General features: G+C 33.8%; 1 protein-coding gene and 1 long non-coding RNA gene across 2 annotated transcripts in view; one reads left to right on the forward strand and one right to left on the reverse strand.

The window, feature by feature from the left end:
* The window catches only part of LOC146750877 (uncharacterized), a 56,441-nt gene that overhangs the window by 29,283 nt on the left and 2,886 nt on the right, over window positions 1–24,272 (forward strand). The gene's annotated exons all lie outside the window — the stretch shown is intronic.
* Window positions 1–24,272, reverse strand: part of LOC100366528 (xylosyl- and glucuronyltransferase LARGE1) — a 45,112-nt gene that overhangs the window by 6,067 nt on the left and 14,773 nt on the right. The window contains exons 2-18 of the mRNA XM_085501499.1: window positions 20,375–20,533; window positions 18,977–19,085; window positions 18,163–18,316; window positions 17,136–17,307; window positions 16,009–16,043; window positions 15,140–15,235; window positions 14,276–14,437; window positions 11,509–11,640; window positions 11,146–11,241; window positions 10,771–10,965; window positions 9,841–9,942; window positions 9,140–9,227; window positions 8,756–8,880; window positions 7,899–8,054; window positions 6,913–7,092; window positions 3,236–3,360; window positions 2,634–2,732 (exon numbers count right to left, since the gene is read on the reverse strand). Of these exons, the coding sequence (XP_085357625.1) occupies window positions 2,634–2,732; window positions 3,236–3,360; window positions 6,913–7,092; window positions 7,899–8,054; window positions 8,756–8,880; window positions 9,140–9,227; window positions 9,841–9,942; window positions 10,771–10,965; window positions 11,146–11,241; window positions 11,509–11,640; window positions 14,276–14,437; window positions 15,140–15,235; window positions 16,009–16,043; window positions 17,136–17,307; window positions 18,163–18,316; window positions 18,977–19,085; window positions 20,375–20,483 (2,135 nt within the window). The 5' untranslated portion in view covers window positions 20,484–20,533. The remainder of the gene's footprint in view (window positions 1–2,633; window positions 2,733–3,235; window positions 3,361–6,912; window positions 7,093–7,898; window positions 8,055–8,755; window positions 8,881–9,139; window positions 9,228–9,840; window positions 9,943–10,770; window positions 10,966–11,145; window positions 11,242–11,508; window positions 11,641–14,275; window positions 14,438–15,139; window positions 15,236–16,008; window positions 16,044–17,135; window positions 17,308–18,162; window positions 18,317–18,976; window positions 19,086–20,374; window positions 20,534–24,272) is intronic.

The raw sequence follows: 24,272 nt of genomic DNA on the forward strand, positions 1-24,272 counted from the left end.
CAAGATAACAGAAAATCTTAGCTGGCTTTTGTCCAAGTATTTTGTACAGGTGTCTGTCAAAAATTAATGATTTACTGAGACAAATATGAACTGTCTCATTGTGTGACTACTGTATTATATGAAAAGTAAAAAAAAAAAAACACCCTTTATGAATAGCTATCATGTTGCAAGCTCTGCTTTGTATGCAAATCAACTTAAATAGTTAGTTGGTGTCCAGTGGAGAGAGAAGTCAACAGTACTGTTGCCTCCTGAGAACCTACATCTTCAAACACTGCAATCTTTGTTTGAAGTGAGTTTTTAAACTAGTATTATAAAAACTCTATCATTCTGTTCTAATAGCTGAAACATACTCCTGTGAGTTTTCATTTGTCGAATGAACTGTTTGTCAAATACAGAATACATATATTTTAGAACAATTTTCTTTTTAAAATGTGGATGAAATGTTTTGCTTTTTATGTATTTTTTATGTATTGTTTTTGATTTGATAACTTTGAACTAAACAGATTTTCTATTAGCTTCAGATCTTGATCAAAGTTTGGCACCCAGTTCATAGCAGTGCTTATATTGATTTTCTGACATCTTGTTTTCAGTAAAGATTTATTGGTAGGTTTGCAAATGTGTATCAGACTGTGCAATCTCTCCATGAGTTGGTTTTGAAACCCAGTAAGGGATTCTGAGATACATTACCAAGGATATTATTACAAGATAAATCATTTGCTTCATTGAACACATACAACAATGCATATTTCCACTGAGATCAGTGACCTTTGATGTGTATCACCAGTGATCAGTCAAGTAGAAACAGTCAAAATATTTTATCAGTTTTTCTCAATTTTTGCATGATATTTTCATACAGGACATCTGTTGTTCAAACTCAGGGAAGACTTTATACTGATGAACAAGGTGACCAAGTTTGATGAAGTTTGGAATAGAATTAGTAAAGTTATCATGCACACAATAACAATTATTAACGACGACGACAACGACGACGATGACGGCAACGCCGGACAAAATTTTTCCCTTAATATACCTTTCCCTTCCATCTTTGATGGTACGGGCAAGGTAAAAATGAACAATATGTATAGTATCCAAGCAATCGGACTTACAGTTTTTAACAAGTCGAAAATATCACTTTGTACCAAAAATGACAAAATTATTCACCAAAGTTAGAGAATTGAAGAAAGGTCTACATGTAGTATCTATATATGTAATATCAAAGTAATTGAACTTTTGGTTTTTAACAAGAAGTCAAAAATATCACTTTTTACCAAAAATTACAAAAATATTCACCAAAATTAGAGAATTGAAGATATCATCACAAAATGAACAAATCTGAGAGAGGTCCACATGTAGTACCTATATATGTAATATCAAAGCAATTGGACTTTTGGTTTTTAACAAGAAGTTGAAAATATCACTTTTACCAAAAATGACAAAAATATTCACCAAAATTAGAGAATTGAAGATATCATCACAAAATGAACAAATCTGAGAAAGGTCTACATGTAGTATCTATATATGTAATATCAAAGCAATTGAACTTTTGGTTTTTAACAAGAAGTTGAAAATATCACTTTTACCAAAAATGACAAAAATATTCACCAAAATTAGAGAATTGAAGATATCATCACAAAATGAACAAATCTGAGAGAGGGTCACATGTAGTACCTATATATGTAATATCAAAGCAATTGGACTTGCGGTTTTTAACAAGAAGTCGAAAATATCACTTTTTGCCAAAAATGACAAAAATATTCACCAAAATTAGAGAATTGAAGATATCATCACGAAATGAACAAATCTGATAGAGGTCCACATGTAGTACCTATATATGTAATATCAAAGCAATTGGACATGCGGTTTTTAACAAGAAGTCAAAAATATCACTTTTTACCAAAAATGACAAAAATATTCACCAAAATTAGAGAATTGAAGATATCATTACAAAAGGAACAAATCTGAGAGAGATTCACATGTAGTACCTATATATGTAATATCAAAGCAATTGGACTTGCGGTTTTTAACAAGAAGTCGAAAATATCACATATAACAAAAATGACAAAAATATTCACCAAAATTAGAGAATTGAAAATATCAACATGAAATAAACAAACCTAAGAGAGGTCTACCCAAGGTACATATACACCAAGTATCAAAGCATTTCGGCTTGTAGTTTTCAAGAAGAAGTCGAAAAAGCAAAACATTGACGACGACGGACAATCACTCATATGATAAGCTTCGCTCGACAGAGTCGACAGCGGAGCTAAAAAGTTGATCAAACTGGGTTCAAACCATGGCTTTGACTTTAGGACTTAGTACCTGTAACCTCTACTCTATGAGGGATTTCACCTTTGTGACATTCAAAAGATGCTGACCATAAGTGTAGCCATGGAAACAGAAAACAGCATGACTACTCACATGATTATACTTATAGCCCATACATATATGATGACATTTGTATAATAATATGACAGAATGCCATGGCCTCAACCTGACATTTGTGGGATACATGGGATAAGTTATTTTCACAAGTGACAAAGTGTATCCTGTGGCTATATTTTCACAAATGAAGTGAGTGGATGCATAGATACACTGCATCACAATGATATGTAGTAACAATCGTATGTACTTACTCTCTATATTGTTCACTGGATCTAAACTTGGCAATATCAAAGCTAGGGGCATGTGGCATATGGATCATAAAGGCGTTTGGAAGAACGATGAATTCATATCTAAAAACACAAAAAATAATCACATGATAATTGCTGAATAAATTGACTTCTCTTTTATTCTTTATTCATCTAAATGACAGAAGTGTGTTATAAGTTACATTTTGTTGATACAATATACAATGAACGCATTTTTTGGTTTAGCTGTGTTTCTGTGATGTGTTGACTCAGGAACACACGAAACATCAAAGAAACCAAAGAGCTTGCAAGTTTAACTTCTTGTTTATTCCGTCATTTTCAGTTACACCAACGGTACTACTTTTTACATATCAATTCACTTGGGTGATCAGGTGACATATAACACCATTACAACAGTATGTATTCTGATGCCAACAATAAAGTAGTCCCAAAAAACGCCATACCCAAGGTAGTTTATATTAATTACCCTTCTAATACAAGCAAATGTGGAACGAGTTGGATGGAGCCATAGCAGCGCTTTAAATTATTTGCATTCATTACAGTTATCATAATTAATGTCGATGGTTCAGGTTTCCATGACAACTTACCCTAGTGCATCTATTTCCATAATATGAGAGACTTTGTTCCATCCAAATCCAACAAATCTTGTATCATACAAAGGAGAGTCTTTTTTCACAACAACATATGGCTCAAAATCTGACTCCCATTGCACCTACAATCAAATAAGACAAAACAAAAATATATTCTGTTATATGATAATTTTTATAGAATTAGCCTCCCTTCCAAAATTTGAGCCGTTTCTGTTCAGTGTACTGTAAAATCTGTATTAAAAGCTGTGGCTTCTATTAAAATGGTACAATGCAACAGAGAGGATGTTGCTTCTATTAGAGCATCTACACATATGAGAAATTGTGAATGTTTGGTTCACAATTGTTTAAAAAGATAGGGTGTGACTTATATTAGAGATGCCACTTCTATTACATATTTTACGGTATATCTGAGTGTGCGTAGGCCAATCAAATTTGGCCTGAACAAAAACAGATTGATAAGGATTTGTGTATGTAAGCATGAGAAGACAAAAGAGTACAATTGTTAAGCAAATGCTTCCATAGAGAAACCACTGGCTGAAAAAACCTCAAATATTTTACAGTTTTCAAAGGAATAAAGTTAGTGATAGGCAAGAATGATTGTTAATGTATTCCTCCACACATTTGGAATATTTATTCTTACATTTTACTAGTAAAGTCGGATCATAATCCTAACAAGTCAGTTTTCTTTCTAGCATTGAACTGATCTAGTAATTATTTGGATTTTCAGTTATGAATTGTGACTGTGCACGCTTCCCATAAATTTAATTTTTTGTGTGTGTCTTTTGTGTGTTTGTTGTCAAAGTTTCATATTGCATGTATATAATTATAACTGCTACAAACAGAACATGCTGGAATTTTAGATTGGGACTCACTCCAAATTCAAAAAGATATACATGTAAATATGAAACAAACTTGAGCAATACATGCAAGTTTGCATGGTTTAAAATAGAGCGGAAATTCTCCACTCATCTCAATCAGGTAGGTCGATGAGAATGCTGTGATGTTTGGTGAAATGTATACTGTACTAGATTTGTTGTTGTTTATGACACACAATTAATCCCAGATTTTTGAAGCAGATCATCAAATAATTTACTTTTAACTGGAGAAATGAGGCAAAATGTATTTGAAGCTAAAATGAAGCTGACACGAATCTATACCGAAGTGAAGACGATGTCACATTGTAGCAAAGCTTCCTTTTGTTTACGTGAAGCTGAAGCAATACTGCACGACATATGTGTGGGAGATGTACTGATATGATGTATATATAAAATATGAACATGATCAACCAAAGCATGTCAGAGATACAGCTCTGATACCACATTCATTAAAACAAAATGGCTGCCAATCAGCCATTTTGAATCTAATCTGAAAAACACAAGTCATTGTCAATGACATGTCCCCGTTCCGTTCATATTTGAGTGACATATACATTCAAAGCAGATCATGACCGAAATGCACCTGCATATGTACAACACATTGTGCTAAATCTGAACAAAATCCATCCATGCATGACTGAGATCCGGTTCTGGAATTGTGAAAATACGTGATTTTGATGCATTTTCGGCCTTAAATTGGCCATCATTCCGCTATTGTTAAGCAGATCATGAAACAAATGCACATATCTATTTGTGACATGATGTACCATGTGTGTGTGAAGTTTGAACTTGATCAATCCAGACATGTCTTGGATACGGATCCAGAACTGAATTCTTTAACAAAATGGCCGCCAGTCGGCCATTTCGAACTTGATCCGAAAAAAAAAAAGACGTGCATCAAGGTCCTATTATGTTTAATGTATGTACCAAATTTGAACAAAATCCATCCATGCATAACTGAGATATGGGTCCGGAATGGTAAAAATGTGCGATTTCAATGCATTTTCGGCCTTAAAGCGGCCCCCATTTGGCTATCGTTAATGAGATCATGAAACAAATGCACATACATATTTGTGACATGATGTACCTTGTGTGTGTGAAGTTTGAAATTGATCAATCCAGACATGTCTCGGATACGGATCCAGAACTGAATTCTTTAAAACAAAATGGCCGCCAGTCGGCTATTTCGAACTTGATCCGAAAAAAAAAAATGACGTGCATCAAGGTCCTATTATGTTTAATGTATGTACCAAATTTGAACAAAATCCATCCATGCATAACTGAGATATGGGTCCGGAATGGTGAAAATGTGCGATTTCAATGCATTTTCGGCCTTAAAGCGGCCCCCATTTGGCTATCGTTAATGAGATCATGAAACAAATGCACATACATATTTGTGACATGATGTACCTTGTGTGTGTGAAGTTTGAACTTGATCAATCCAGACATGTCTCGGATACGGATCCAGAACTGAATTCTTTAAAACAAAATGGCCGCCAGTCGGCTATTTCGAACTTGATCCGAAAAAAAAATGACGTGCATCAAGGTCCTATTATGTCTAATGTATGTACCAAATTTGAACAAAATCCATCCATGCATAACTGAGATATGGGTCCGGAATGGTGAAAATGTGCGATTTCAATGCATTTTCGGCCTTAAAGCGGCCCCCATTTGGCTATCGTTAATGAGATCATGAAACAAATGCACATACATATTTGTGACATGATGTACCTTGTGTGTGTGAAGTTTGAACTTGATCAATCCAGACATGTCTCGGATACGGATCCAGAACTGAATTCTTTAAAACAAAATGGCCGCCAGTCGGCTATTTCGAACTTGATCCGAAAAAAAAAATGACGTGCATCAAGGTCCTATTATGTTTAATGTATGTACCAAATTTGAATGAAATCCGTCCATGCATAACTGAGATCCGGGTCCGGAATGGTGAAAATGTGCGATTTCAATGCATTTTCGGCCTTAAAGCGGCTGCCATTTGGCTATCGTTAATGAGATCATGAAACAAATGCACATACATATTTGTGACATGATGTATCTTGTGTGTGTGAAGTTTGAACTCGATCAATCCAAGCATGTCTCAGATACGGATCCAGAACTGAATTCTTTAAAACAAAATGGCCGCCAGTCGGCCATTTCGAACCCGATCCAAAAAAAAAAATGACGTGCATCAAGGTCCTATTATGTTTAATGTATGTACCAAATTTGAACAAAATCCGTCCATGCATAACTGAGATCCGGGTCCGGAATGGTGAAAATGTGCGATTTTGATGCATTTTCGGCCTTAAAATGGCCGCTATTCGGCTATCGTTAATCGGATCATGAAAAAAATGCATGTGCATATGTCCCATATAATGTGTGATGTATGAGTGAAGTTTGAACTTAATCGGTCCATGCATGTTCGAGATACAGGTGATCACGGACGCACGGACGCACACAGGGCAAAACATAAGTCCCCGTTTTCGGACTGCGTCCGAACGGGGACTAAAAATTGATGTTTATCAAGGTTTCATGTCCAATATACCAAGTCTGAACAAATTCCATCCATACACAACTAAGAGCTGGTTCCGGAATGGAAGAAATGGTTTATTTTGACGATTTTTCAACAATAAAATAGCCACCATTTGGTCATTTTTCGTTTACTGACTAACTGACTCACTTGTTAGTATTTTTTTAAGACATTTGTGGTTTAATAAGGTTTCTTGTAATCAACAGTGTATTCATTGCATGTCACCCTGTATGTTGCATGCCCTCTATCTACCCTTGAAGTTGTACATTACTCACCTTGTATGGAGTGGTCGCAGTCCTCCATTTGGCAAAATTAGTTGGTGAATGTCCTTTTTGCCATACATGATATCTAAAAGTGTACAAACTTCCCATATCCAACATTGTGAGCAGCTCTGCCTTAGATTTAGGAAATGTCAAGCGATATCGCAAGGTTTCAAAGGCAGGAACAATCAAGGCCTGTAGACGGGAATAAAAAATAAACATATTGATTTTGTTATTATTGACTCAGGCCATACTAACAGGAAGGCCATACACTAAAGATTTCCATTTATTTTTGATTCGGGAAAAGCCCTCAAACAGAAACTTGTATCCACAATTCTTGCTGATTTTTTTTAAAAAAAATATGGAGAAAACTGTGTAAGCTTGTTTTGTGAAAGGGAAAAAAAATTGTCAATTACAATTGTGATAGAAAAAATAAATATAACAAATCATTGAAATGACAGTCCAGGGATTTTTTTAAACAAGGGAACAGGGGCGCAGTGCCCTCATGCTATGGCCATGCACCCCCTTACCCAGGGGAGCAGATCTTCTGGCTACCATAAAATTCTGATTGACCAGGGATCACATGTGGCCACACAGTCTTCAACTGTGACCTGTCTGATAGTAATTTTGGCCCCAAGGAAGCCTTACAATGCTCCATTTAACTTAGAATTAGAAGTGCTCCCTCTAGCAGTTTTTTTCTAAAAAAAACCCTGACAGTCCATGTGATATCTATCAATAACTCAATGTCAATACCAATACTGAATGAAATCACTCCAGGAATGTTGATGAAATGTTCATGTTTGAATAAATTGGCCACCAGTTGGACAAAGTTCAACAGGATGATAAACAAGCATGTGTCTCCCAATACGACTTGTCTTTGTATCAACTTAAAACAAAATTGGTCAAGGCATCCATGGCTTAAACAAATTTGGAACTTATGGAACCCCAAAAACATACATTATGTAACAACTGACAACCTCCCACAGGGACTAATAACTTACTTTATTGGCTTTAGACATGTCCATCATACCAATAGCTTTTTTAAGATATTCATATAGACCATACATAGGTAGAAAATCAATGTCAGATAGATACACATATGGAGTGTTCACTTGTTTCATTGCTACATTACGAAGGAAATTAACAGGATAAAATTGCTGAAATGAATCAAGAAAAGAAACATTGTTTTATATTATGAAATTTTGAATAAATGTACACCATTGTAAATCCTACAGTAAAGTCATAAATTATTCGTTGTATTTTAATTTCACTGATTTGCTAAATAAAATCCATGTGAATAAGGCAAATTACAATAGAAGACATCATTTCAATGGAAAACCTAATAAATATGCAATCAAAATATTGAAATTTAATACCAGTGAAAAATGTATGTGTCTCTTAGAGTTCCCCGAAGCTGAATATCAAAGCATGGGATTTGCATAATTCAAATATCTACTAGTAATTTGCATATTATTTTTTACTTTATTTCGTAAAATTCAAACACATCATTTGCATGGCAAAGCATGGCAAAATCACTGTGTTTGAAAAGCCTAGAGAGAACACTGCGTGTGACATAACTGTATATGCATGGCTTCCACTAGGGTATCAGTATCTATCCTTATTAGGATGAATTATCTTAATTTCCAAGATGGCTGACATACATGTAATTGAATGCACAGTGAAGTTCCATCTCCATCAGACAAAATGCAGACATAGTGACCTCCACTATGCTAAACTTTCATATACCTTGTGTTTCTTTCAAATAACCTCATACAGTCTGTGATACTTTGTTGTGGTTTTGCATACTTTTGAAAGCGTTAAGGGCAAATCTGTATGATTGCTTGTAGGAATAACTTACCCCATCTTTGTATACAATATGATAACCAACATTTTTTCTTTTCATAAGAATATCAGAACTAAGAGCATATCTGAGAAACTGTTGCACTTCGGCATCAGACATATAAAGAGCAAAACTAATAGGACCTGTGTGGAAATAGAGAAACTGAATGTAAATATATGATAACACCAGACGATCACATCAGTTAGTGAGTGAATCTCAGCCAGAGGCTTTTTCCTGCCTATGAAGTATGCGGCTCACTCATTCATGATACAGATCAACTCCTTTTGGTCTTCAACCCCAGGTACATGTATGTTTTGTACTCAGGACAGTATGGTTGCTACCAGTGACCAGTCTGTTCAGTTGAAACAGAGTTTATTACAAAAGTGACGTGTTGATACATACCTAGCCAATGGTTACATATAGATTCTATCATCTGTAACCGATCCATAGACAACTGTGCCACTAATGTCACGTCAGTGCCATCAAGATCCTGTAGATAAACAATTTTGAAATGAATAATTTCACCCACAATGAAAACTTCAGATTTTAGAGAAATATCCGATTTAATATTAGTTGTTAATTTTGGAATTAATAAACATAAATCTTGTATTGTCTACTGGTCTTTATAAATATTATTGACAAAATATTGAAAACATTATTCAGGTTTTTATAATCTGCATATATTAACATAATAAAAAATGATGTCAATAGCTAATTGACCTAACCCTACAAATGCCACAATTTTCGCAAAAAAGTTTGGTGAAAATCCTTACATACCCTTTATTAAAAGTGCATCTCCAACACACATACATCCCAAAATGCATTAATTAATAGCAACATTAACAGCTTTGTTGCTTTCTGGTTTGAACTTAATGTTATAACTTTTTTAGAACTGGTAAGAACACAGTAAACTAATACTTGTATAAACAAACTAATTTGGAGAACAGAACTTTCAAATCATTGGAAGGATTAAGATGATCGCTGAACAGGCTTATATTCTTGATCAATATTTAAAACAAATACAGAAAAGTTATGGAATTTTGTTGTTGTTGTTAAAGCTGACTTTGGCATTAAATATCAGATATTGTAAGATATTCACTTACCTGTATATACTGGTAATCTAAATAGTATAAATGTATCCTATGTGTCAGCAATTTTTCTCGTCTGAACTCATAACACTGATCATCTTCATCAAGTTCAGTAATCTGAAAAAATAAATTATTACATCAGCTGATGAAAACAGAAACAAGCTGGTGGATGTGATATAAATAGAAAATGCTACTAAAAATGTACATCTGTTTTCTCCTACATCTAAAGCTTTCACAACATATATTGTCAAAGACACATGTTGAAAAACGGACAAAAAGTGATTTAACCCTTGGAGCACCAAAGCCAACTTCAGGCACCATCCACAAAATAGTTCTATTTGTAGTCTCCTTTTTTTCACAAAAAATGTTGAGCAAAATTTTTAATTTTTTGATCAAAAACTAGAGGCAATAACACCTTTTGTATGTTTAGTCCAAAATTAAGATTGAATTCAGTGAAAATAACGGAAAATGTGAACAAATTCGTCCCATTTGATATGGTGCTTAAAGGAAAACATGTGACTGACTGAACAGTTGACATTTCAAACTTGCTGATAGCAGCTGGTGGTCATGCCCACTTCAGAGAAATTAACAGTGTTTATCTGAAACATCCTCTAGGCAATGTTATGGATAATGGGTTATTGTTTGGGGAGATCACAAGAACCAAAACAAGACATCGTGATACAGTGTATCTATGCTTGTCCTATGAAAATACAGCTACATGATATAACACCGTATTATTTGTGAAAATAAAGCGAGGCAATGGCGTTCTGTCATATTGTGTCTGTTTTTTGTGTATTGTGTTTAGTAGATGAAATATAAAATAAATTGTCTTTTTGCATGATGCTATGCACAAAACAAAAACGCTCTAAAGTTGTGCATTCCATGTTCACATAACCAAGAATATGGAGATTTTCAATTCATCAAACACTCCATTATTAAGCTCACCTCTTTGACAACTTCTTTGGGCTTGTGCTGATAAGCCTGACAACCGAACAGCTCTCTCTTTAATAAATTACCATCATACTCTAAAAATGTTAAGTAAAGATTGCGGAAGAATTCTATGTGATTGTTCTTCACTCGTAACTTCTGCGGTGAATTCCAGTGAATGACCTTGATGTCTGATATTTCAGTGTAACAAGTCTGAAATGAACGACAGAGGAGATGGCGGCAGTATTAGGTCATGTGATGTAAATCCTGTAATATAATCTAATATACCGGTATGTCATGTTCTGTAACCACAATAACATGTGCCAAAGACCACTTCAAGTAAGACTAGCTTAAAATCAGAAAGGTTGGGGTCTTGCCATTACAGATACCTACCTCACTTCTTGTGTTTTCACTGAGTTGTACGTTCCATGCACACGGTAACTGATGCACGATATCAGGATGTTGTTTAATTACAGCATTAAAGATATCCTATAAAGCAAAGTAAATGTTAATACATGTCTTCCTGGTTGAACAAAGTGAGTAATTTAAAGACCTGCATTTTGTGACTACATTTGCAAGATATTTCATGAGTTTGTTTTCCACTGAAATTTAAAAATCCTAAACCTTATGTCTAAGAAATGACAGATCTTTAAGTCAAGATTAAAGGGTCACATTCTGTACTATGCATTAAAGTTTTTCCCACAGGGAGTGAGATCCATAGGTCAATAGCATACTACAAGGAGAGAATTTAATTACCTGATCAGCCAGTGAGGTCGAAAGCATACTCATTAATTCTCTTTCTGCTGTTAACCTCCACATCTGCATCCATTTCATTTTTCTTAATTTTTTTACATCTAATAAAATCACACCAGTGTTAAAACCTCTTCCCTGTAACAAACATCAATTAAAAATAAAAATGTTGTAAATCACGATTTAATATCAAATTTAGTCGCTAGGAGCGGCCCAGAAATGTGGGTGTACATTTGGCTTAATAGTGCTGTGATGCGATTGCTTTGCTGGCAATGTACAGTAATTGGACTGAGTTTATGAATGAAATCATGCAAACCATTTCAGAGAAACATTTGTCAAAATGATGTGCGTCTGTAACCCAGTATGTGGATCCTGTTACAAAGCCCTGTTCGTCTGAAAGAAATGTTCCTGGACAAAATGATCACCAAATCACACAAAGTCACACCAAATTATACAACCTATAGTATTATTATAGTATTATGAGTACTTAGTATAGTACTTATATAATATATGAACACTTTCAACTGGATCAGGCAATATATAAATGACAAACAAACATGGACATGAACAAAAACTAGTTGTCCAATTTTGTTCAAATCTTGACTAATAATCTTTATTAATATTCACTTTTAAGGTATGGCCTCGAACAAGTTTAAAGTGCCTGTGCAATGCCCACCCTCACGTTTCCCATTTTAGATCTGTGTCCCACTGAAAAGGGTAGTTATTGATTTTTTTGCTGAAAATGATTACTCGTATCCAAGTAAATTTGGAATATTTCTCATGTTGTAGCCACGCCCACCTATTGTGAAACGGTCAACTGTTTCCGGATTTCTGACTCTCGCCGAAAGTGCGCCACCAAATGACAAAATGTGAGAGGAAGTCATACGCCTGAGCCGTAATAACACTGATCATTCAGTATACATACTTTTAAACGATATACATTTTTCGGTCGGCGTTTTTTCTTTTTTTTTTGTCTATTTTATTTTATTTTTTGAGAGAGAGAGTTTTTAGATGTGGTGTTGTGGGCAGTTGCAGTGAAACGTATAGCCATAGTGTATGTATTCACACGTTTCTAATCGATCCGAAGGTGCGACATCACTTAACCTTAGATTCATTCAACTGTCCTCGTCCATAAAAAAAAACGACTAGGTATAAAGAGAAACGCCGACAACGTAAACCTGGCGCAACACTTTTGAAAGAAATAGATTCCGGACCAGCCCATGATCACCGAGGCGGATTTCAGAAGAGAGAGACGTCCGGCAAGTGTTTCAAATGAGTTGACTTTTTTGTGTGATCCTGATCGTTTTATAGAGACCATTTAGTCCCTGTTAAGTAAAAGCTAGCAATAATTTTGACAGTGACACGAAAACGAAGCGTCGGACAAACAGGAAATTACACAGCCCTTACACACTGCTAACTGTTTTCATTTTCGAAGGCTAAAAGTTTCTGAATTGTTTGGTGATTGGTGTTGAATGTCGAATTCACACCTCTGTTCTTTTTTACCTCCATGCTTGCAGCTTGATCTGCGTAATAATTTATGAAATAAGAATCCGGGCTTGGTCAATGTCTTTCCACCAAATGAAGTTTTAATACGATGTTATAATTATGACAATCACGCCATGGATCAAGCTAACTCGAATCCACTCTGAATTTATCTGTATGTGTGTCGAACTCGATGATTATTTTTGTTATCCAATTAAACGCCGCTTTTAATGCACTTGCCCTCGCCGTGACCCGCCGCGTTCACCTATTTCAACAAAATGTCAATTTATTTCCACGCGGCTGTCATTTATTTGATTTGTCGTTTTTTTAATTATTTTATAGTGATCACTATAGTCTAATGTTTAGAATGTCAAAATATGTTCTCTTTTATTTTAATTTGAAAGTTTTACTCAGACGATCAATGAAATAAAACAGTGTAGTGACATGCCTAGTAACCTGCTAAATAACATGATAATTCCGACGTCAAATTCTATTTTGTCCAGCAACAGTGTACAAATGTGCGCCGGTGTCGGTGACGATCACGGTGACCAGCTACACCAAAACGGACATATTTCGCATCTAACTCAACCCCATGCAACAAAAATTGATACTATGTGTTCATTATGGTCCATTCTCCCTGGACGAACAAGTACATAAGTGACAATATAGTCAAAGACGAGAAAACTGCACAAGAAATTTGCCTTAATTACACGTATCGGCAATGCAAGCTGCCATGCGACTTCCCCTTCTGACGTCACAAGGGGAATTTCTGTATGCAAATGAGAAGCTAATTAGGAGCCTCGTTTTAAAATATACAAAAATAAAGTTGCTGTAGACTGGGTTTAAAACTATACTAAAGCTATACTTGATCAAATGGTAATGAAAATTGATGGGAATATGTGTATTAAGTTTGAATGTGAGTGGTAAAAACATGTCTGAGAAATGACTCCGGACTATGACGTGAATGTGACAATGAAACAAAAAAGCAATAGTAGTAAGTTTCATGTAAAATCTTTTTTAAGTGGATCTTGATAAATCAGAAAGTTGCCTTATTTATAGAAATTATATTGTAGATAATTAATATGAATGAATTTCAACCGTTCACTAATCTGGCAAGGTCTGCCAACACAAGCCAACTGTCACCTTTGATTGACAGATTAATTAGTTCGCCCAGGGTACTCCGCTCAAAAAATCATGTATTTTAGAGGGGTAGGTGGCTTAACGTCAGACAGACATGTACCGTACATGTATGTAAATGAACAAACCAATACAGATCAAAACTCAGACTTACCAGAGCTGGCCACGGCTTGTGTTTCCGCCATAATGTTCCTAAGTACCAATCACTCTGGTTTTCAACCAAACCAATGGCCTTTTTATTTTTTAATTTTCTAAAAATTTTCCATAGTTCTGCAATATCTGTTGCAAATGTAACATCTGTGTCTAAAACTATGACCTGGAAAAAGTGAACAAACGTGAAGGTTAACGTTAGCACTACAGTCACTACATGGTGCAGAGTTGAATTTCAAGTAAATAAAGCATGTATGTATTTTACACGCATTGTATACATTGTTATGGTACCATATTAAACATAACATGGTAGCAAAATTGTTGAAATGATTTACTGTAGAATACTTTATTCTCGCTTGGAATTTATTTTTGCTATTTTCACTGAAGAAATGATTCGGTGAAAATAAAATCCACCAAATATAGTGTACTTTTTTTTCCTATATTTCACATTAAACTCATCAAAAATCAGTGAAAATAAATTCAAAGCAAAAACGCCCAAAAAGCCTTTTCAGCGAAAATTAATTCCAGCTAAAATATTTTACAGTATATGAAAACTACCATTTCATTCCCTAAGCTATCACAAAAATCTTTCATTTTATCACATAACTAGTGAATACATCCATAATTGATTGAGACAATAATCAATATTTATTTATTATATATACAATAATGAGTTGAACTTTTGAAATCTTCCTGTAGTGTGGGAAAAACCAGGAAAAGTTTCCTCATTAGATGAAAACCCCTATTTGATTACTGCAGGTGTGGGATTCAAAACCATGACCCTTCTGTCAAGGAATTTCATCATTTTCTGGTCCACAATATCCGTCCATATCAGCATGTATGACAATACTTAAGAAAGCAGACTAACCTTATCCATATCTTTCGGCAATACTTTGGTAAGTAGTAATTTCATGAGTCCATATACACCAGAGTAATGTTTATTAGGAATCCAAGAAACATCATCCTGTATTAATAAAAAATTGAGTTATTGAGTCATTATCAATTGTTTCCCCATTGTCTGTTTTGCATGGTTCCGCCAAAGCCGGCCTTTCTTGGCCTTCCTTATGAATGCATGCATGATCATGTTAAGGAAAAGCTGTATTTGACAACAGTTAAATTGAATGATTTGATTGGCTGTGCCAAGCTGGATTCACCAATCAGCATTCCTGTAACAACAAGTAAAAAAAATTTAAACCAATAGATTTTGTCGTCTTTTATCACATCATAGTTTGACTGACAAAACATGCGACTTCACCTTTGATCTCTAATGGAAAGTTGTCACAACATGTGCCTTGACCAACACATGACACGACCAATAACAATAGAAAATGCACCAGTGCATGGGCTGTTGTAATTGGTTTTGTCAAAAGTGAATACAGGTTTATGATGGGAATTCTGCCAATGAGGCAACAGTCGAATGAATGAACTATGGCTGGTGAAGATGCAGTTTACCTGTCCAGTATGTATTGCCTTTGACATGTAAAATTAATTGTGAAAAACAAAAACATGTAAATAAGTGCCTTGGTAAGCAAGTAAGTAATCAGATTATTTATTGCATTCAAGACCACTGGTCCAATTGCAAAAATTACAATAGATACTTAAATAAATAATAACGGGAACAATTCAGTCAAACATTTGTGAGAATGGAATTAGGGAAAGAAAATTAATTAAATAAATGAATGAATGAATCATTTCCTATCTTTGTACCAACTTTTTAACAATTTGTTACATACTCACCTTGGAATCATCCGCTGCATAGAAACTTACTTCCACTATGAAATTAGAATTTATAAATAAATTGAGTAAGTAAGAATATTAGATATGCACGTCTTAGTTACTTCACCTCAATGGTAGATAATTTAAATATCAAAGATAAATTATCAATTCAACTAATTAATCTATTGTCTAGCAACACACGATGAAATATATAGTATGGCATATATTGAGAGTTCAAAATAGAAATTAAATAATTATACATAAAACTAAACAAGCAGCCTATCGGCTGAGATAGCTCCGCTTGGCAGCAATGCACATTTCAATTAAAGAACTGAAGACATCATTAGAAAATGAACAATATGTACAGTATCAAAGCAATCGGACTTACAGTTTTTAACAAGAAGTCGAAAATATCACTTTTTACCAAAAATGACAAAAATATTCAACAAAATTAGAGAATTGAAGATACAATCACAAAATGAACAAATCTGAGAGAGGTCCACATGTAGTACCTATATATGTAATATCAAAGCAATCGGACTTACAGTTTTTAACAAGAAGTCGAAAATATCACTTTTTACCAAAAATGACAAAAATATTCACCAAAATTAAAGAATCGAAGATATCACAAAATGAACAAATCTGAGAGAGGTACACATGTAGTACCTATATATGTAATATCAAAGCAATTGGACTTGCGGTTTTTAACAAGAAGTCAAAAATATTATTTTTTACCAAAAATGACAAAAATATTCACCAAAATTAGAGAATTGAAGATATCATTACAAAATGAACAAATGTGAGAGAGGTCCACATATAGTACCTATATATTTAATATCAAAGCAATTGGACTTGCGGTTTTTAACACGAAGTCGAAAATATCACTTTTTACCAAAAATGACAAAAATATTCACCAAAATTAGAGAATTGAAGATATCATCATGAAATGAACAAATCTGAGAGAGGCCTACCTAAGGTACATCTACACCAAGTATCAAAGCATTCAGGCTTGTAGTTTTCAAGAAGAAGTCGAAAAAGTAAAACATTGACAAGGACGACGGACGGCGGTGACGGACGACGACAGACAATCACTCATATGATAAGCTCCGCTCGACAAAGTCGACAGCGGAGCTAAAAATAAAACTTACCCCCTGTAATATCCCATGTATCAAACAGAGTAGACAATGTTAACTGTCCAGGCTTGTCAGCCAAAAAATGTAAATGGATGGGATTTTTTCGGTAAAAAAGCACTGATTTTATTAATGTTATTACTTCCCGACTGGCATTATAACCTGCACACACTATAGCTACATGTATAACCTGCAAGATAAAAAAAGATTTCATTGCTTTGATTAATGTATCATTAATCAAGTCAGAGTGTGTTTACAATTAAAAACATAAAGATAAAGTTAAAGTCAGTGCCTGATGTGGTTTTTGTTGCGATTCAAAACATCTTGCCAACTTTTTCAATAACTAAGGAAGAATTCAATCTGTCATCAACTACTGTTGTTGCTCAATGACTGATGTTGCACAGTCTTAGCCAAGGTGTAAGGTCTGATTTACAATTATAGCGGTTTACAAGTTACATTACAATTATGTAGCTAAGACAATGCTGATTTATAAGTTATGTACTGTACAGTTATCTGCACAGGTACACTTGGCATATGAATACAACTGTGGTCAGTTTACAATCAGCATAAAAAAAGAAATTAATGTACAGCCCAAACAATGGTTCAAATGAGAAGTATAATCATATGTATATACAAAATTATGTCACTAAGAGACAAATTGATGTTTGTGAAATTATTACAAATGCTCTCAAATTATTAAATACATGTATCAAATTTATCTAGCAACATTTTGTACAGTGTTTACTAGTACATTCACATCAGCCATGAAAGTGAACTTTTAATTGATAAGGCTGTTGAGAGTTCATTGAAAGTGAGAGTGCATTTTTTTATTTTTTTTGTTCATCAAATTAAGTTTCATTGTCTCCTATCATCATGCACACTACTCTTCTGAGGTACAATGTATGTACCATGGTAATTGGGACAGTCAACATGATGACAGGAGAGAATGGAACAGTTTTTGAGGGGCAGAGATAAGTCTTGTGGATTTCTCATTCTCAACAAAACTTCTAAGGGTTATTACTACAACATCCATTTTCCAACTTACCTCACATTTTGGCACATTCTCTTCAACATTTGTACAAATTATTGTCCCATTATTAATTCCTATTTCTACTTCTTTGTCGTCGGTTCCTTCATTCCGAGGATCCATGCCCTGAATATTATTCTGGTAAGACTGCTGTAATTGATATTGTGATAAACTGAAAATAAGAAAAACAAACTTTTTATTTTTATTCAAAAATTAAAATAATTTTGAAGTAGAACACTATGATTAAACTCAACTCTTGATGGTACAACTGCTCTTAAAAAGAACATCACAGATTTCATGAGATAAATATTTTTTTCCAATGAAAAACTCACTAAAAATCTTGTAAAGCGACTTTGACAAAATGTTGTCCTCATGAACACAATTAAAGGGTAGTGGTCGCAGCGCAGCGCAAGTTCTAATTTCATGTAAAAAAACAATGTATTTTACACACATTGTATACATTGCTATGTGTTCCATATTGAACATAGAGGACAATGACCACTGACAATAGAATAGTGAATAGCTCTGGTATATGTAGTCATTTATTATTTATTTCTATATATCAATGTTTGTCTTCTTTTACATGTATTCATACACAGATTATATTACACAACACAGCTACTCAAAAAGTAAACACAGTTACGGGTGTTTAATTTCACTATTTTGATATTTAACCATATTTACTGTTCCCGTGTTATTTTAAATGTTAGTACATGTAGACTTACACATATCAGCGAAAATAGTTAAATTAAAATCAAGTGAATACTGCCTTCACAGTATAACCAATCAGCTGTTAAACACTCCAAACAGTCCTGGTGATAACAATTATTACCTTAACTGTCTTCTTAGCATCTGGTTTTCATCTTCTACTTCTCGGACCCTCTCAGCTAATGCTGCTTCTCTATTATTAAAACCCATTAAACTATTTCTATTAAAATTATCTGAAACAAAACAGATTTTAATAATTTGACAAAATTGCAGCTGAGTCAAAGCATATTAACAAAGCAGAATTTGATATGCTGAAAAACTGTCAACAAACAAGCTACTCTCTGATTGGTCTGACTATTGCATATTAGGACAGGGTAGCCAATCAGGGACAATGTTGTAAGTAGCTTTGAATTGACTACAGAATTGTTGTGTTCTGTGTTCTCAAAAATGTTATTCACATCAGATTTGTCATCTTTGATGTATATTTTGTCTCAATTCAGACTTCAATTCACGAGAGCCTAAAACAATGGCAGTACCGGGTAATAGAATACTGATTATATTTATTGTACTAGAAACTGTTATATATTAATATGGAAATTATCAATTATTAATATACAAAATAACTACCATCTCTGAACTCAAAAGTTGGGAATACAGACTTGCCAATAGAAGCAATTTATCTCAGATACAGTGTGTGTGACTTAAGAATGTTTTCACGTTTGTGAAACACAAAATGTTTCAACCCTAGGAGACTGAGAATTCTCTATTGACTATGCAGTGCAGTACACAGTTTGTGTAAATAAGTTGATGGCTTTGTTCTTTACAGTGTAACATGGATTAATGCGAGATGTGATTAAAATACACAATACATTTGAAAAAAAGCATAATTACTGCTACAGTATTCTACATGAATCAATTAATATACCATATCTACCATACATGTAGCTGCCAAAATTAGTTACCTGATTATTGAATCCAACATACTTTTCAGTTTATTACTTTATTAACCTTAATATCTCATTAGAATAAATCCATCTTAGCTGCCACAATAGTTACCTAATTTGCATAAATCCATCATGGCTGTCACAATAGTTATCTAATTTGCATAAATCCATCATGGCTGCTACAATAGTTACCTAATTTGCATAAATCCATCATGGCTGTCACAATAGTTATCTAATTTGCATAAATCCATCATGGCTGTCACAATAGTTATCTAATTTGCATAAATCCATCATGGCTGTCACAATAGTTATCTAATTTGCATAAATCCATCATGGCAGTTACAATAATTTTGTAATTGTAATTTATTCATTTAGAACAGTACATCCATAAATGGTCTTCATGCACAGCATATAGATGTAAAATTAAACAATCCACTGCAAAAATGCAGCGACGAGATCTTGCGAGGCCTGATAGGCGGAATCCACAATAGTTATCTAATTTGCATGAACCCATCTTGGCTGTCACAATAATTATCTAATTAGAATAAATTCATCATGGCCTCCATTTATTCACTTACCATCATGCATCACACTCAGATAAGTAAGTATAATCAAAGGTACCAACATCAAAACTAATAGTAAAAAAATATACTTCTTTCTTGGTCGAAACATGACATGTCCTCTCATCTTCCTAGCTTCAAATGCATAAATGAGAACATTCTACCACCTTGTAAAATCTATAAAAAAAAGAACAGAAGAAAAATAAATGCAAAAAAATACATTGATTGATTTATCCAAGATGTTCGAAGTCATATTTTAAATTATTTAAATGTGTTTTCAAAGAATTTCAGTTACTTTTTTACGATAACCCATGCCCTCGCACTCATTTTAAACAGTGGGTTTGAAGTGAACACACAGGAGTATGTTCTACTGAAACTGACATTCACAAATAGGTCTTTATTTTTATTTTAAATGTAGTTTTCGACACATTGTTTTTTATTATCTTCAGCAATATTTTTATTTGTTAGAAAAATATTCCAGAGAAAAATGGAGAAAAAAGGGGAACAACATGAGGAATGATGGACAGACAAGGTACGACTATAGTGAGTCATTTCCTATGCATCAGAATAGTTTAAGGTACCATTAGGTATATCCCACACTTGTTGAAAGCATTTAAATAAGTAGAATCCACATTCAAGTACACAATTAGAAAATGTGCATGTATTAGATTACACAAATAAATATCATATAACATTACCAGTAAGACTATACAAATGCGATAGAATCAAATGAATACATAAATAATACACTACAGTACAGAAATACGCTTTTAAACAGTCATTGCCCTCTTTTTTGCTCTTATTTGCCCTCTATGTAAGGACACACAAACACAGACTACTATTTTCATATACATGTTTCTTAGCTTTATTTCAGTTACTCGATAACAGTAAATATTGCAGATTAGTAAACAAGAACAGAATATCAATAACGACATTAAAATTGTCAGTATAATCATTGCAAGGTGAAATCCTCATACATTACTATTGTAATTTATGTAATAAACATGCTACACAATGTAACACTGAGCACTACCAGTAGCATGCACACATATGTTACATGTATACATGTACCCTGACAATAAAAAAAACCTCCATGGTTATATATGTGTATGTAGATTCCAAATACCAGTAGGTATCACTGAAACCAGGTACATGTATATGTACATATATCACTCAGTGATCACATTAATATATCATTTGGTTGATTGGGGCTATTTTTACCTAGAAAAACTGTCACATTCCCAGTCAAAAGACATTCAGTAGGAGGTTGTTGCTTATCGTAACATGCTGATGATACGGTACTTGAGTAATGATATTGCCGGATACAAGTGTACAATGTACATGTACCTGTATACACACCAATGACACACATCAAATATGATTAGTTTGGTAAATTTTTAGAGGAGATTACCAGTTAGCAATCACTCATTTCCAACTCTTATTATCTCCATTGTATATTTTACATTGATATGCCAGCTTTCGACCTAGTAACGAGTGAAACAGGAAATGATGAGAAAATTTGAATACTATAAAGTAGCGAAATTAACCACATGTAGACATGAACAAATGCTGTATTATACACACTGGTTTGTTAATTATTAGTAAAAAAATTACTGGTATATTAAGGTCAAAATAGCAATATAACAGAATTTATAGTCACGCAAAGTCCATAAACAACAAAAACTGTATTTTAAACAAACAGAAAAATTGGGTATACATGTACTTTTTTGTTCATTTATAAGTCATTACATTGATAAGCTGACATTTACTGACTAACATGTTACAACAAGCTACATTAGATTTAATTATTCATCAAAAACGTAATTCATAAAAATCATTAGTAAATTAATTAACAATGACAGGAATGTACTAAATATAGATTTATACACACACACACCTGGTAGCTTTTTATGCAGGCGCCATAATTTCACTCTCTATATTTGATGAATTACTTAAATCTCTCTCAAAAATAGTTGACATTAATTAGAAACTCAGGGGAGGGGGATTTTGAAAAATTCTGAAAAATGTGTCTCCGAAGAATTGGTACAAGGACATCAGAGAAAACATCAGAACAGGAATTAATATAGGATTTATTGTTACGTGAAAACAGGGCTTGCTCAGACAGAGATATTCATTAAATGAATCTCACTCAATATTGCAAACATTTCCATCCCTATCCTGTTATCAATAATGGGCAACATCATCCTTAAATTATTCTCTAAACATTGTTTAATTTTTTTCTCCGTCCCTTCAAAGCCAGCAGCCACCTGATATATCTCATTTGTATAGCTATCACATGCATCAGGTGGCGGATATATATTCATGAGCAAACGCATGTATGTGTAGTAGTAAAACAAACCTACAGAAGTGATCGTAAAATGTATAATCTAAAAAGCTTGTTGGTAAATCGTATGGTATCACGCTATCACTCATTTTCAGTAATTTTTGTTTTACAAAATGAAGCAAAAAAAAATTGTTTTGAGTCCTAGTGTAAAGAAGGGGACTAAACCATTGTTTACCCGGAGGGGAATGGAAATTACTCGCCTTTGAGGGTGTCACAATAAGCAAGAAAGAAAACCTTTTTTTAATGCTATAAAAAAGTGAAGACCTTAAAACATACTTTATGTACTTTAGTACCATGTCATTTTTTGTTTGATTGCCTAATGCTAAAGCTTCATGTGCTGCAAGTTACAGTGCACATCCCTCAGCAAATAATTAAGCCCAGGCTTTTTTCGGGTCAAAATTGTGAAACTATCCATTTTTACTCAATCTGGGAAGTCTGAATTACTAAACGAAGTACAGGATGACGAAGCTGAAATATCCAAGAACCAAAACATACCAAAAATTATATCTCAAATGTGAATATTTGTGGTATATTTTAAGTCTGACCGGACTGGAGGTGGGAATTTGATACTACCCCCCGGGTACTCTAAATTATATATTCAAATATATTTCAGTATAAGGTAGTAATCACAATCTTCTTCCAACCAAATGCACAAACAAAATGAAATACAATACTATCTTTCAATATATTACAATGATACTTATCGATTTGCTATGTCTTGGGGTTTTAAAACGTTTGTCTATTAAACATTGCATTGACAAACCAGGTAGATGTTGGCCTTTTCTTCTATGGTAAATTATTAAACATGCATTAAAAACAGAGTAATGTGAGGCTTGTATATGTTGAACACATATTTGTTTACCTGTAAATACCATAGCTAAATTTTGTGTTGGCTTAGAAAAGTAAGAATTGCTTCAAATCTGAAATTTAAACAAAGTTTCACAAGTGTTACCAAAAACTTAAAATATTATACAGCTTTTTATAACCATGTGAAGTGATAAATATGATAAAGATTTCACAGGAAGCAAACTCTTTGAAAGCGATACTATTCCCAGCATATCAAACGAGATGTGATTTTCAATGTATTGTTGACAACTTGGGCATCGGTCAACTGGAGTGACTGCATTACATCTATCTCAGCTTTTTGCCTTAAAGTGTTGACAGACTGAGAATAACTTGAATAATGATTTCAGACATCAGAGATCAGAGATGCCTGTTGCTTGACTTATAAAACCACCTATATATAATTACATTGACCAGTCATGACAGCTTTTGATACCAATTGAACCCTGGATTATTAGTTATACTAAATAAAGACCATACACAGACAAAGTACATGATGTAATGTCTGTAATCTTTAATAGAGAATAATATCACTCATCGAGACTAGTAAAATGATCCCAACACATGCAGGATGTAGGAAAAAATCCCAGCAGAAAAAATTCCAGGGGAAAAATTCCCAGTTGTACAAATCCCTGATACCATAATTTACCATGACGATAGAATTGTTTTTGTTAGTAAAGCCAACAGATTGTGTAAAAACAAAGTCCTAACATTTAAAGTAGGGACTAC

This window comes from Saccoglossus kowalevskii, chromosome 1, assembly GCF_978046115.1.
Source record: "Saccoglossus kowalevskii chromosome 1, keSacKowa6.1, whole genome shotgun sequence".
NCBI lineage: Eukaryota > Metazoa > Hemichordata > Enteropneusta > Harrimaniidae > Saccoglossus > Saccoglossus kowalevskii.